Source organism: Arvicanthis niloticus, chromosome 9 (assembly GCF_011762505.2).
Source record: "Arvicanthis niloticus isolate mArvNil1 chromosome 9, mArvNil1.pat.X, whole genome shotgun sequence".
Taxonomy (NCBI): domain Eukaryota; kingdom Metazoa; phylum Chordata; class Mammalia; order Rodentia; family Muridae; genus Arvicanthis; species Arvicanthis niloticus.
In genome coordinates, this window is record NC_047666.1 from 62,503,679 (window position 1) to 62,518,402 (window position 14,724).

At 50.4% G+C, this 14,724-nt stretch overlaps 1 protein-coding gene across 3 annotated transcripts in view; it reads left to right on the plus strand.

The window, feature by feature from the left end:
- Positions 1 to 14,724, plus strand: part of Acrbp (acrosin binding protein) — a 28,641-nt gene that overhangs the window by 8,702 nt on the left and 5,215 nt on the right. Inside the window, exons 7-10 of one of the 3 annotated variants that reach the window (XM_076940575.1) lie at positions 2,590 to 2,769; positions 2,887 to 3,054; positions 4,243 to 4,326; positions 4,760 to 4,888. In XM_076940575.1, the coding sequence (XP_076796690.1) occupies positions 2,590 to 2,769; positions 2,887 to 3,054; positions 4,243 to 4,326; positions 4,760 to 4,882 (555 nt within the window). In that variant the 3' untranslated portion in view covers positions 4,883 to 4,888. Of the gene's footprint in view, positions 1 to 2,589; positions 2,770 to 2,886; positions 3,055 to 4,242; positions 4,327 to 4,759; positions 5,102 to 14,724 lie in introns of those variants that run through there. The other 2 variants (XM_034512680.2, XM_076940576.1) reach the window with 2 other exon arrangements.

A 14,724-nucleotide genomic window follows, 5' to 3' on the forward strand; every position in this document is an offset into this window, starting at 1 on the left:
AGGTCTCTGCTTCACAGGCTGACTTGGAGCTCCTAGGTGCCAGTGATCCTCTCTCCGTGTTGGTACCAGTTAGCAGTTGAGTGTGCAGTACACACTGCCACATACAGCTCCCTGGTTTTGAAATAGTTCGGTTCAGCAAACCAGCCATTGAGTACCAATCTTACCACGCATTCACCTGTTTCTCCGACAAACACTGATAGGGTACCAGCCATCTGCTAGCCGCTTGGGATGCCAACAGTAGATTCCATGCTTGCTCTCCTGGAAACTAGTTAGGGAGAAAGACGGAAAAGTAAAGCCGGGGTGTGCTCCACGGGAGAGTGTGCAAGGCCTGGGTGTGCTCCGCGGGAAAGTGTGCAAGGCCTGGGTGTGCTCCGCGGGAGAGTGTGCAAGGCCTGGGTGTGCTCCGCGGGAGAGTGTGCAAGGCCTGGGTGTGCTCCGCGGGAGAGTGTGCAAGGCCTGGGTGTGCTCCGCGGGAGAGTGTGCAAGGCCTGGGTGTGCTCCGCGGGAGAGTGTGCAAGGCCTGGGTGTGCTCCGAGGGACAGTGTGCAAGGCCTGGGTGTGCTCCGCGGGAAAGTGTGCAAGGCCTGGGTGTGCTCCGAGGGAAAGTGTGCAAGGCCGGGGTGTGCTGCTCAGGAGAGTGTCCACGGCTGGGGTATGCTTCGAGGGAGAGTGCTTGCATATCCGAGGTACTTGGCTTTGATACCTGGTGCTGCAACCGGCAGACCTTTGTGAGGAAATCAGCACTGTGGAGGGGAGAATGAGAGTTCTAAGAAAGCATCCAGTGTCGCAAACAGACCATTCTCCATGACTGCAATGACCAGAGAATGTTCTTAAGGGAACTAGAGTTTAAACTGAGACCTGAAGGGAGTGAACAAGGCAAAAGAAGGGGCCCAGCAGAAGGTCCTTGGTAGAGAGAATTGTGTGCACAAAGGCTCTGCAGCAAGAACTGAAAGTTCGTGAAGAGCTCAGATGAACATATTTTCTGGCCGGAAGGAGCTTGAGCCTGGTGCAGGAGCCTAATGCAGAGTCAGCAACATTATAAAAGGGTGTGGTAAAGTATTTTAGAAACATGTAAGATCAGAGGTCATAGAGACTCAGGGTGGTATGGTTGGATGAGAGAACAAAGTCCACTTTTACTGAGCACGTGTAGCAGAAGACAGAGTCAAAAAGATAGAGCACTAATGGGGCAGCCGGATGCCCATTTAGTGTTGCGGGGGCGGGGGGGATCGATACGGGTTTGGGCTCAGGGTCATGCTCTTGTCTTCCTTGCCTGCTGCTTCCGGGTAAAGCAGGGTTGCAAAGGAGCCCGTGCCTCGTTTCAGGCTGTACTTTGGGGGACGGTGGGCTTTCCTGAAGGCGTGTTTGGCTAGATCTTTCTGGTTGTGCTGAGAAGTGCCCAGCACTCAGCTAGGAGATGGGTATAACTTTACTGTGTGACAGAGCTTACAGGAACTGTGGGTTTGGAGCTAGGCATTTGGTGGAGGATGACTTTGAGAGATACAAAGACCTGGATCCATGTCCATCTCTGAGCAATGTTTTTTTTTTTTTTTTAAGGTTTATTTATTTATTTTATGAGTACACTGTTACTCTTTTCAGACACATCAGAAGAGGGCATCAGATGCCATTGCAGATGGTTGTGAGCCACTATGTGGTTGCTGGGAATTGAACTCAGGACCTCTGGAAGAGCAGTCAGTGCTCTTAACCGCCGAGCCATCTCTCCAGCCCTGAGCAATGTTCTTAACCACATGGAACCTCACTCTTCTGAGCAAGTGCCAATGTTATTTGACAGTACTTTGGGGATTAACGGTGTTGGTTTGCTGTTTCTGACTTTGACACGGTGTCTCACCACATAGACCAGGTTGGCCTGGAACTCAGAGATCTGCTTGCCAGTGCCCCCCAGGGTTCTGGGATTAAAGATATGTGCCACCATGCCTGGCTATGTTTTGTTTTGTTTGTTTGTTTGTTTGTTTGTTTGCTTGCTTGCTTGCTTGCTTGTTTTCTAAAGAAAGAATCTCTGTAGGCCTAGCTGGCCCAGAACTTGAGGTTTCAGAGTTCCTGGTCCTCCTGCTTCTGCCTCTCAATAGGGTAAGTCCCTGACTGCTTATCTTTTTTAGGCAGGGTCTGACCAAGTAGCTCAGGTAGGTATCAATTTTATGATGCTCCTGACGGCTGGTCAGCACTGTCATCTCTGCAAATATTATTAGCACTGTCATTAGTGGAGTAGAGAGGAGAATTAATTAATCCTTTTCAGGTTGCTTAAACAAGGACAATCCTTCCCCTCCCCCCCACCCCCCGTTAGATTGCCTGTGAGTTACTTGGTGAGGAGAATTTGGACCTTGGGGAAGGAATCAAAGCTGCTAATAAAGATGTAGGTGCCCCTATAGATGAAGATTGCCTAGGAGCTGAATAACCATCCAGAAAGAGCTGAGAGGTCCCCAAGGAAGTCTCAGGAAGGGGGGTGGGGGGGAGGGGAAACCTAACACAAGGCCTTAGGGCAAAAACATCAAACCTCATGAGGTATGCTCTGGAGGTCTGATGCAAGGGAAAGGATAGCCTGCCGAGACTCAGCCTCTCAAACTCCTGTCCTAGGTATGTGACAATCTTGGACGGCGACACACGGCTGCCTGTCCCCTCTGTGCATTCTGTTCCCTGAAGCTAGAGCAGTGCCACAGTGAAGCCAGCGTGCTTCGCCAGCAGTGCGACGCTTCCCACAAGATACCCTTCCTCAGCCCCTTGCTCTCAGCCCAGAGCATATCCACTGGCAACCAGGTACCGCAGCCGCAGCCGGAAAGCCTGCAGTGGGTGGGGCCAGCTGCAAGGGCTGTGGGAAGGGAGGAGGCCTGGGGGTGGAGAGGCCTGCGCCTCTCACACCTCTCCGTTCCATAGGCGAGGATTCCAGACAATGGTCGATTTGCTGGGCTGGAAATGTACGGAGGGCTCAGCTCAGAGTTCTGGTGTAACCGGCTCGCCATGAAAGGCTGTGAAGATGACCGGGTCTCCAACTGGCTCAAGGCCGAGTTCCTTAGCTTCCAGGATGGGGATCTCCCCACGAAGGTCAGACCCTCTTCTTCAACCTTAGCCCCCTCAGCCATCCCCAGTTCTTTCTAGGTACTTGTTCTAAATAGCCTGGGCTTGGGATCCCGGCCCTTGGTGATCTCCTGCCATTCTTCCACAGAGCACCTCACACCCTTCCCCCAGTAAAGCAGGGTCACAGTCAACACAGCAGTAGGAACGCAGCCCAGTGAGAAAACTCCAGCCCTGTGGGGAGGGGGAGGGGGAGAGCAAGAGATGCAGACGCAGGTTCTAGCTGCAGCCTTGCCAGTCAGTCGTTTGCTGGTTGGCTTTGCCTCAAATCACTGCCCACTCCAGTCCAACTGACTGCTGCAACCGCCACTGCCCAGCCCCGTGGAACCTGCCTCTCTAGCTCAGCCTGAACGGGTCCACTGCTTTCCCTGACCAATAATATCAGCACATTTCCCCTCATCCCCAAACTACCTCCTCTGAGTAGCTAATCATCTACTGTTGCTGAGAGCTAGTCCGCAAGCCCTCTCCACAGTCTGACAGTAGGCAGGGTTCACAAGGGAATGATTGTCTCCTGTCATACATCAGAGATATATGACAGTACATCTCCTGCCCCTCCCCCTCACTCATCACCAACAGGCTTCCTGATAATTGGACCACTAGCTGGGTCACCTTCTTATGTTCTATACTCTGTTCCTCCCTGTCTCCCCACCCCCACCTCTGTGTGTGTGTGTGTGTGTGTGTGTTTCTGTGTGTGTGTGTGTTTCTGTGTGTCTGTGTGTATCTGTGTGTCTATGTCTATATGTGTCTATATGTGTTGGTGTCTGTGTGTATTTGTATGTATGTCTATGTGTGTGTGTCTGTGTGTGTGTGTCTGTCTGTCTGTCTGTGTCTGTGTGTTTCTGGGGATGGCACCAAGTGCCTACATATGCTAAGCAAGCCCTTGGCCATTCGTCTACTGAACTCTTAAGCACCTTCCTCTGCATCCCAGTAAGCTGACCAATAGGACAGGCCCTCCTGGTTCCCTTACCTCCTGTTTCCCACTATCCATGATGAAAAACAGAAGGAGGTAAAAGAAGCACAGTGGGGTGCCCCCCAGGTATGCAGGGCTCACTTCTCTAGAGCCCTGTAACACCCAGGCAGGCTGCCATTACCCTTAAGCTAGACACTGGTGTCCTGTCAGGATTTTGATGCTCTCTTTCCCTGGCTCTCCTGGTGTAGATTTGTGACACAAACTACGTCCAATACCCAAACTACTGTTCCTTCAAAAGCCAGCAGTGCCTGTTAAAAAACCAGAACAGAAAGGTGAGTCGCTGACTTGTCCTCACCTCCCAGCAGCCCCTTAGTGCCCCGGGAGGGCCTGTTCCAAGCCCTTCTCTTCCAGAAGCTAGGCTGTGGAAACAGTTCTCTGTCAACATTTCTGAGGCAGAGACGCCACACGGTGCCTTCTATTCCTAGCTTTGGGGTGAGCCAGGCCCTCTCAGGCAGGAGTGGGCAGGGGTGGCTGGGACAGATAAGAGGATGGGCCCCAAAGACCCAGAGGGAGAGCCTCAGTTGGCCTGAAAACTGGATAGTGAGTTTCAGTCCACTCTCCCAGCCTTATGCATTAGGTAGTCTAGGGTAAGGGGCTTCCTCTCTGAGTATAGGCCTCTCCACCTGTATTCCTTCCTGCCCTCTCACACTTGCCCGTGGTCCTGGCACCCCCTCACCTTGTGCTTCCGTATACACCACCCCTTAGATGTCCCGAATGAAGTGTATGCTGAACGAGAAGTACAACGTGCTAAGCCCGGCTAAGAGCGAGGAGGTCATCCTTCGATGGAGCCAGGAGTTTAACACTTTGGCTATAGGCCAGTTTGGATGAGCTGAGGTCTGTGCTGCCCCCACCCCAGCCCCTACTTTCCCACTTTCTCCATCGCTCTCAGACTACATCTGTCAGTTGGCTTCCAGGTGCCCCTCACGGGCCTCCTACCTGGCCCCTACTTGCATTTTCTTTGGGTTGGGAGAACGGTCCCAGAGAGGTGCATGATGGGAGCTCTCCGAGTACCTTGAAGAATACCTTCAAATAAAATGTTTATCTTCAGCCCATGTGCTCTATTCTGTATGGTCCCCACCCTCAGCACTGCCCCCTCCCTCCCTAGGGATCTACTTCCAGACCTCCAGTGTGAGGTCTCCACATGGCAGTGAGAACTTCCAGAGAGCAGCACTGAGGGAGGCATCCCCACAGCAGGCCTAAGCAGTCAAGGAGTTGCACCAAGAGGGCTGTGGCTGGCATCCGGGGGGTTGAGAGGGCCATGAGGACGTTCAGGTCTTCATCTCTGAAGCTCTGGGCTTCATAGGTTCTCATGTGAATGGGGGATTTTCAAGGCCAAGGCCTGAGATTGTATCAACCCCAGAAAAGCATGACATAGCTTGCCACTTCCCTCTGTTAGCAGGGAGGAAACCGAAACTCCATCCTGGAGCCTGGAAGTCCTTTGATGACAACTTTGCCAGGTGGTCTCAGTGCTGAAGTGTTACTTTGGCTCTGCTCTTGGATAATTTCTACGCTCACAGAATAGCCTGAGGAAACTTCAGGGTCTCTTCTATATGCCAACAGTCATTGTCTTAGTTAGGCTTTCACTGCTGTGAACAGACACCACGGCCAAGGCAACTCTTATAAGGACATTTAACTGAGGCTGGCTTACAGGTTCAGAGGTTCAGTCCATTATCATCATGGCAGGAAGCATGGCGACATCCAGGCAGACATGGTGCAGGAGGAGCTGAGAGTTCTATATCTTGATCAAAAGGCAGCCAGGAGGAGACTGACTCTTCCACACTGGGCAGAGATTGAGCATAGGAGACCTCAAAGCCCACCCCCACAGTGACTTCCTCCAACAAGGGCCACACCTTCTCCAACAAGGCCATACCTCCATATAGTACCACCCCCTGTGTGCCAACCATTCAAACACAGGAGTTATGGTGACCAAACCTATTCAAATCACTATTAAAGCATTTTAGCTCAAATAAAACAGTACTTGGGGTTTGGGTTTGGGGTTGGGGAGGTGTAGCTCACTAGGTAGCATGCTTTCCCAGCATGGTCAAGGCCCTGGATTCAATCAGGCTTGGTGGTCCATGCCTTTAATCCCAGCCCTTGGGAACTGGAGGCTGAAAGATAAGAAATTCAAGGTCATCCTTAGCTGCATAGTGTAAGGTCAGCTTGGGTTACATGAGACCCTTTCTCTAAAAAGGGGAGCTAATTGTGAGGAGCTAGAGAGATGGCTTCGCAAATAAGATCACTTACCGAGCAGGACTCGTGTCTTAAGTCGAAAGCCCAGATCTCATGTAACGGGGGACAAGGTGAGAACAGACACCACAGTATTGACACAGGTAAATGGCATGATTACACACTGCATACATCACACACACACACACACACACACACACACACACACACCTGTGAGTCCATTTAGCATTGCTTGTGTGCATACAGTGAGACAGTGTCAAGGGTTTTGGCAGTAGTTAGGCAATTATGGGGCTCATCCCCGGGAAAGACTAAATCTTCCTCTCCAGGCAGTCAGTAGCTTTATCTAGAGGTGGGAGCCCTGGTGACCCGTCCACCTACTAGTGGTGTTACTCTTCAGCTTTTATTTAGGCAGCCATGTCTGCCCAGGTACAATAGGTGCTGCTTCCTGTCGTTTCTACTTCCTGTTCCTTTGGTTCTTACAGCCTTTCTGCCCCTCTTTGGAGATGTTCCCCAAGCCTGCAGGAGATATTGTAGGCTACACCAGCAGCAGCTGAGCTTTGTATTATGATTAGCTGTGGTTTTCTGTAGCATAAAATTCCTTTTTAGCCAGGTGGCGGTGGCAGCTCACACCTTTAATTGCAGAGGCAGAGGCAAGAGGATGTCTGTAAATTCAAAGCCAGCCTGGTCTACACAGTGAGTTCAAAGCTAGCCAGAGATACATAATGAGATGTTTCAAAGAAGAAGGAGGAGGAGGAGGAGGAGGAGGAGGAGGAGGAGGAGGAGGAGGAGGAGGAGGAGGAGAAGGAAGAAGAAGAGAAAGAGGAGGAAGAGAAGAAGAGAAAGAGGAGGAAGAGAAGGAGGAGGAAGAGGAAGAAGAGGAGGAGAAGGAGAAGAGGAGGAGGAGGAGGAGGAGTTGAAATCTGCTCTAAACAGTAGACCATGGTGTACGGCTGGCTGGGTGCTAGAGCACTTGCTTAGCAGGCACATGAGACCTTATATCCAGTCATCACGAAGGAAAAAAAAAAATACAGCATAACTAACGCACCCTCCAGTCATCAGGAGTGATCAACCCACAGCTTATCATTCAGCAGAATGTTAAGGCTGCATTTAGCCCAGGGTTGGCCGCTCATTTAACCACAATACCTTTGTCAGCTACCTCCAAAAGACCTGTCTTTACTTAATGTGTATTGAAGGGCTATGCTCAGCCCAAAGAACAGACAGGGACCACCACAGGCTCTCTCTACCTTCAGGAGCTCCCAGCCTGAGGGAGACAGAGGGAGAGGAGGAAGCATCCAGCCAGGCAACCGCTTTGATGGAGGAACTGGGTGTGTACTGGTAGGCAGGCAAGGAGGGAGAACATTTGGCAGACCAATGGGCCCCAGGCAGGAGAAGCTACAGCCAGATGAGCCACCCGGGCTAAACCACCTAGCTGACCCAAGAGAGGAAGAGAGACAGGCAGGGAGGAGACAGGTGAGAACATCATGGGGGGAGGGGGGGGGCGCGTTAGTCATCAGGTGTCAGTGGGTGGGTGTGCCACAGAGAGTTCCCGGAAACTACAAACCTGTGAGCCATAGTTGCAGTTAGGTGACTGGCGTTAGGGCTGGGTTTTCACCAGCTTTTAGAACTTGCTTCTCTGACCTGTTGTGAAGGTATCTGTGGTCAAGCCTTTTCTCTTTGACTCTTGGGGTTGGGTGAGTGCAGGAGCTGGGAGATCTGTAAGGTGGGTGTGTCAGGCCCGCCCAGGAGCAGGTCCTACCAGAGAAGCTCAGCCCAGCCCAGCCTAGAGTATCAGCGGAAGCAAGCTTGGGGCAGCGGCAGAGGAAGAGCAACTGATCACAGGTATGGGGATGTGTCAAGTGGGGCTGGACCACCAGAAGTGGGGGATGTTGGTGAGGATGGAGAATGTAGGTAGGCCACAGGCTCTGGGAAACCCCTTTAGGTACAGTGGAAAGACAAACGGGGCTGCCCCATGTGGATAGATCTTTCCAGAGGGAGCCTGAAGAGGCAGCCAATATGCCTGAGACACCTGACAGGCTGAAGCCCTACTGTTGGCCACCTTAGGTCTTCCCCTAAATCTTTAGTCTCCTGCTTTCATGCTGACCCTGAGCTCCCCAAGGAGAGTTCTCTGAGGTCTGCTCCCCTCAAACCCACTCATCCTGCAGGGCCAGGTCCTATTCTGGAAGACACGGAGCTGCTCTGAGTAAAATTGGCTAAAGAACTTACTGGTAAGAGATGGGCTACCAAGGTCTGTCTTATTTGGTTATTCCATGCTGGGGATAGAATGCCCTATATGCTAAGTGCTTGCTCTACCAGACTGGCCTCGAAATCTGTATGTAGCCAAGGAGGACCTTGAACTCCTGAACCCTCTCCCTGGAGTCCTGGGGTTACAGGCATGGAGCACCACATCAGGTTTATACAAGTGCTGGATGATGGACCTAGGTTACGCCAGGCACTCATTCTACCTCCTGGGCTGAATCCCCAGTCTCCTGACCCTTATGGGTGAGTGAGGTCTCATTATGCTGTCTAAGATGGTCTTCAAGTCCTAACCTCAAAGGGCCCTCCTTATCGTATCGGCTTTCCTGATAGCTGAAACTCTCCCTGTGAGGCATGGTGCTCAGACTTCTGTCATCTGGTTTTGGCTGTGCTACAGATTAAACCCTTGTGGATGCTGGGAAGCATCCTATCACTGGGCTACCCCTGGCCCTTCCAGGTCTATTTCATGGGTCCTGAGGAAGCACTGCCCCAACCTGAAGTGCTTATATGTGACAGAAGAGTGTCAGGCTGCCTGCTCTCTCTGTCCCCGAGACTGAATGGCTCATGAGTAACTAGGAGAGGAAATGAGCCACTGCACATATTTGGGAACCCATGGAAGGCTGTCTGGGACTTTTGCCATGCCGGTGCAGGCCACTGCCTGCCTACTACTGATGGTTATGGGCGCTCAGGGACAAGAAAGGGACACATAGGCTTCTACTTCCAGAGCCCTTCACTTATGGTGAACTAACGGCATAGACGGGGGGGGGGGGAGTTGGGGGGAGAATTGTGACAGTGGCCCCTCACTTCCTAAACAGCAAGAGACACTAGTGGTCAGCTCAGTCTGTGCTGTCTGATGTCATGAGTTCTTCCTATCCTGCTGTTCTCAGTGTGTATCCCACTGACACAGAGACCTATTTTTGTCCAGGGGAGTAATAATAATAATGGCAGCCAAGGGGGAGACGGCAGAAAAGGGGAGAACTACTGGTTATATTTATGTAACTGAGAAACCAAGCATCTGCCTGGTGTACGCAAGGCTCTGGGTTCATCCCTAGCATAAAAAAATAAAAGGGTGTGGACCTCTGAGGCCGATGGTATGATGGAAGTTCAGAGTAAGGTCACCCAGCCTAAAAGGCTCCAGGAGATTATTCAGAAGGGGCAGGACCTGTCAAGCCTGAAGCAAGGGTAAGATGCACGCAGGGCACAGCTCAGACGCAAGGCACAGCTCAGCACTCCGCTGGGCCTATGGCAGTGCCTTTTTTTTTTTTTTTTTTTTTTTTTTGGTTGGAACTTTATTTCCTGTTTTTCCAGCTTTTGGAAGGTAGGGTGAAGAGAGAGAGGTGGGTAAGCTGTCATCTACACATCAGGGGAACTAGCCACTGTGCCCTGGGACACTTTCCCCATGCAAACATTTTGAAAATTTGAAGGATGCGCATATTCCCTGCCCTCTTGGGGCCTGAGGCAGGAGATTTGTCATGAATTCCAAGTCAGCAAGAGGTCTGTGAAACTCTATCTCAAGGAGCAAGAGAGAAGTGGGCAAGGAGAGAGAAAGCTCACTGAAGAGAGCTGGCCAGACACAGGGAAGGGAATCGAGGCGCCCAGGAGCGAGACAGGGAGGCTGAGGGTGATGCTGGAAGTCAGGAGAGAAAGGCTCTGGTGCAAAGAGGCTAAAATAGGAATTTTGGTCAGAGAGCAGGGCAGCCTTGGTCAGGGAGACGACCTTATGATGAAGCAGGATACCTGGGCCGGAAGCCACAGGATGGCTGTCTTTGCTACCTGGGGAATAGGAAGCCTCTAGTCTTTCTGGTGACCCCAGAGACTCTATCTGCCTCTAGGCTGGGCAGCCTCACTCTGGGTTCCCCAGAGCACAGACTTTCCCATCTTTCCTTGGCCCTCAGTCTCGGGGGAAGCTGACTGGCAAGAAAAATCCAGAACACATCTTTTTGTTTAGAGATAAAGTCTTTTTGTTGTTGTTGTTGTTGTTTTGTTTTATTTTTCGAGACAGGGTTTCTCTGTGTAGCCCTGGCTGTCCTGGAACTCACTCTGTAGACCAGGCTGGCCTTGAACTCATAAATCCGCCTGCCTCTGCCTTCCCAGTGCTGGGATTAAAAGCGTGAGCCACCACCGCCCGGCTAGAGATAAAGTCTTACCATGTAATTAACTCTGCTGCTCTGAACTCACTATGTAGAAAAGTGTGTACCACCATCCTGGGCTTGCTTTTCTTTCTTTCTCTCTTTTCTTTTCTTTTCTTTTCTTTTCTTTTCTTTTCTTTTCTTTTCTTTTCTTTTCTCTTCTCTTTTCTTTTCTCTTTCTTTCTTTCTTTCTTTCTTTCTTTCTTTCTTTCTTTCTTTCTTTCTTTCTTTCTTTTTCACCTAAATTTCTTGAATGGTCTAACTTGGCTGTATAGACCAAGCCTCTTCCAGCTTTCTGCCTCCCAAGTGCTGGCATTACAGGTGTGTACCAGCTCCCCTGAGGCTGGGACAAAACTAACCTAAAAGCCTGGTTCTCAGCATACCCTGGGGCCCTGCAGGGAGCTTAGTGGCTAGCTATGATGTCATTCTTACACAGGAGCCTGTCAGGGGAAAGGTGGACGTGTTCAGCATCCCTTGAACAGAAACAGAGGAAGTGTCTTAACTAGCAACTTCCGCACTTTAAAAAAAAAAAAAAAAAAAAAAAAAAAAGGTATTTCTTGTGTTTTTGGCTGAGGAAAGACCTGAGGCTATCCCAGAGGTAATTGTAGGCCCAAAGACCTGAATTTTGGCCCTGTGGAGAAGGCAGGAGGATATGAATTGATAAGGGGAGGCACAAAGCAAAGCATTTGGGGTGTGTGTGTGTGTGTGTGTGTGTGTGTGTGTAGGGATGGGGACACAGAGACTGTGGTGAGCAGACAGACTCTTCCCACCTTCATTACTGTGTGCCCTTTGTAGCAATCTTCTGCATTGTTGGCTGCATGTTGGGGAGGGTGCCTCCATTGGGCAGAGCATGGGGACCATGTGCAGGACAGATCATGAGTTAGCCTCCTGCCTGCTTTGCTTTTGGTTCTTACTTCCTGCCTGTGGCAGAAAATAGCCCTGCCCCGCTCCCTTATCTCAGTTAAGAGCAGCACCCAGCCTAGCTCAGAGGGCAACGGGACTGGTTCCAGAGGTCCCAAGAAGGTAAGGAACTTAGCCCCCAGATGTGCACATGGGAACCCAAAAACAGACACCTTGAGCAGTGGGTCCAGTGAGGGGAGGGCGGGAGGGGGGGGTGCGACGTGCAAAGCTTCCCGCTTCTGGTTCCTCTATAGTGTCTGGTTTCTTTGTTTTTTTTGTGCCTGTGGTCTAAGATAATCTTGCATATGTCTGATTGAGCATGTGTTAATGAAAGAACCTGGTTCTGTGTAAGATCTTCCCTAAGGCAGGAGACAGGGTGCCTCTTTCTTCTCTGGCCCATGTGGCTCTGCACATGTCACTGCATGTACCCAGGCACTGATTTGTATGCTAATGCATGCATGCCTCTGTGTGTCTATGCATGAAAACGTGTGTCATGGTGTGCTTATGTGAAATCAGTGTCCATGTTACTAGGCCTATGTGGGCCTCCATAGCCCTCATCCTAGCTGGTGAAGTGAAACTCCAGTGTTTCTTCTTTTTGGAGCCAGCAGCTACTTGATTTTTTTTTTCCTCCATCTTCCCTGAAACCTGGCCTCTTCTTCAAGGGAGAACTAGGGAGAGGGTCCCTGCTACCTCTCTTCCACACCTACACCCCTCCTTTCATTTACGGTTTGCCTCCCCTTTGGCAGTTTTCCCTGTCTTTGCCATCTGGCCTGGCACTGGGCCCATATAGCTCCAGAGCCAGAAGCCCAGAGCTCAGGAAAGGAGGGTAATGGGGTAAGGGGCCAGGAGGAGGAGCCTGGCAGCTTGGTCTTTCTCTCTGCTGGAAAGAGGTCGCTTTTTCACAAATGGGCTCCACTGTGAAGAAACCCAAAAACTCTTTGGAATAGGGTAATGAGACCGTCGCCATTTCCTTCTCTAGGGGATCCCGCGATTCACCTTTAAGTAACTGCTCAGAGAGTCCATGTTTTTGTCCATTTTGTCCTCGTAATCTGTGTTTAACAGAAAGAGTTGACATTCTTGGAAAAGGATGAATTCCTGCACTCACTCAGTGCCTAGAATGCTTTTCCTAATTGCAAGGAGTTATTGATTCTACAAGGAAGGGTTAAAATGATAAGATCTTGCTGCTTTACTTATAAACTGTTTTCAAAAATAAATTTTTCCAAAATTTATTTTTTAGTATTTTATGTGCATTGGTGTTTTGCCTACATGTATGCCTGTGTGGGGGTGTTGGATCCCTTGAAACTGGGGTTATAGACAATTGTGAACTTCCATGTGGGTGCTGGGAATTGAACCATGGTCTCTTGGAAGAGCAGCCCACTGCTGAGAACACCTGAGCCATCTCTCCAGTCCCATTAGTTTTTTAAAAACAATGTATATGGCCGGGCGGTGGTGGCGCACGCCTTTAGTCCCAGCACTTGGGAGGCAGAGGCAGGCAGATTTCTGAGTTCGAGGCCAGCCTGGTCTACCGAGTGAGTTCCAGGTCAGCCAAGGCTATACAGAGAAACCCTGTCTCGAAAAACCAAAAAAAAAAAAAAAAAAAAAAAAAAAAAACCAATGTATATGCATGTGTTTTTCTGTCTGTGGGTCTGTTCAGGTGCCCAAAGGGACCAGAGCTGTTGGAGTCTCTGGAGCTGAAATTCCAGGTTGTGGGTCAGCTGACATGAGTACAGAAAAGGGATTCCAGTCCTCTGCAGGGACAGTACTAGCTCCGTCCTGTCATCTCTCCAGCCCTGTTACCGAGACTGTAACGCAAGTGTTTTCCATATGGCCTGTTCAGAGACCTGATGTCCTATGAATCAGTAATGGGCAGAGGCAGAGGTGTGGTAAATGGTTAGGTAGTTTCAGGAAGACCAAAAAAAAAAAAAAAAAAAGAGCTAATAATTTGTTGGATAGAAGCCATTTTCCTTCCAAGTGACCGAAGAGATTCCCTCGGGGGACCTAAGTGCAGGGGCTGGTGTGTGTCTAAGACTATGATCTTCAGCCTAGGGCTTTACCATCTAGTTAAGGGAAGGGATAAATACACAAAACAGCTAATGGGTTAAAAGCACTTAAATGCACCAAGCTAAAAGGCCTTTTCCTGTTTGAAATCAGATGTCCCTTTTGGCTCAGGCTGGCCCTCAGCGCTGGGCTCCTCCTATCTCAGCCTCCTGAGTAGCTGAGACTTCAGGAATGCACTACAGCTTCTTGCTTAAGTGCTTAAGTACTTAGAGGGAACAGTGTGAGGAGGCCTATCTGTGCGTGCAGGAGACAGAGGCAGGTGTTTGCTGCCAGTGTGCTGAGGGATTAAAAAGGAAGTGGGTTATGGGAGTATATGTCAATCGGACAAAAGAGGAAGTGAACCAAGTGGCCCACTGGCATAGATTTCATATGGGCAATTATAAAAGAGCAGGTGCCCCGTGCGGCAGCCACCCACAAGCCCTCCTATTCATTTTTGTTGGGAGCAGCAAATGTCCAGTGTGGACTTTGGAGCTAGGCAGTCCTAGCTTCGGGTCCTGCCTTCATCCCTTAGGGAGGAGCTATCCTGCTTTTCTTTTCTTTCTTATAACAATGACAATAAACACCTGCCTCAAAACACTGTGGGAAGGATTAGCACGCATAGCATAGCATAGCATGGCTGGGGTAGGGTGACCAACAGCTGTCACTTTCCACTCCATAGGTACTGGTGCAGGTGCTGAGGTCACAAAGATGAATGAGCCACCTCTAATGAGAGAGGTTAAGAACGAGATGTCACCATCCACATAGGAACAGCTGAGATATCTGTGTACCCCAAACCCTGGGTAGCACAAGGAAAGGGGCTAGACTACCCCACCCTGCTGAGGAAGACAGAGCCAGGGAAGGGGTCACAAGCCTCGTGGAAGATGACTGGGTCTGTCAGGCGAAGAATGGCAGAAAGAACATTCCAGGTTAAAGACATGCCAGCCGCAAAGAGACCCGAAAGTACAAGGTGTGTGCAGAAGCTGCTGGCTGGCTGAAAGTGGGGCAGAGGAACTTGGGGTGAGGGGTGATGTCTTCACTTTCAGCATGCTTACGTCTTATTTGGTGCTAGCATCTCTGTACCTGTGGGGAGGTGGCTCCCAGACCCCTTCAGATGTCAACATTCCTGGAGGCGTAAATCCTATGTACCTTAAGGCTTTAAGCCCA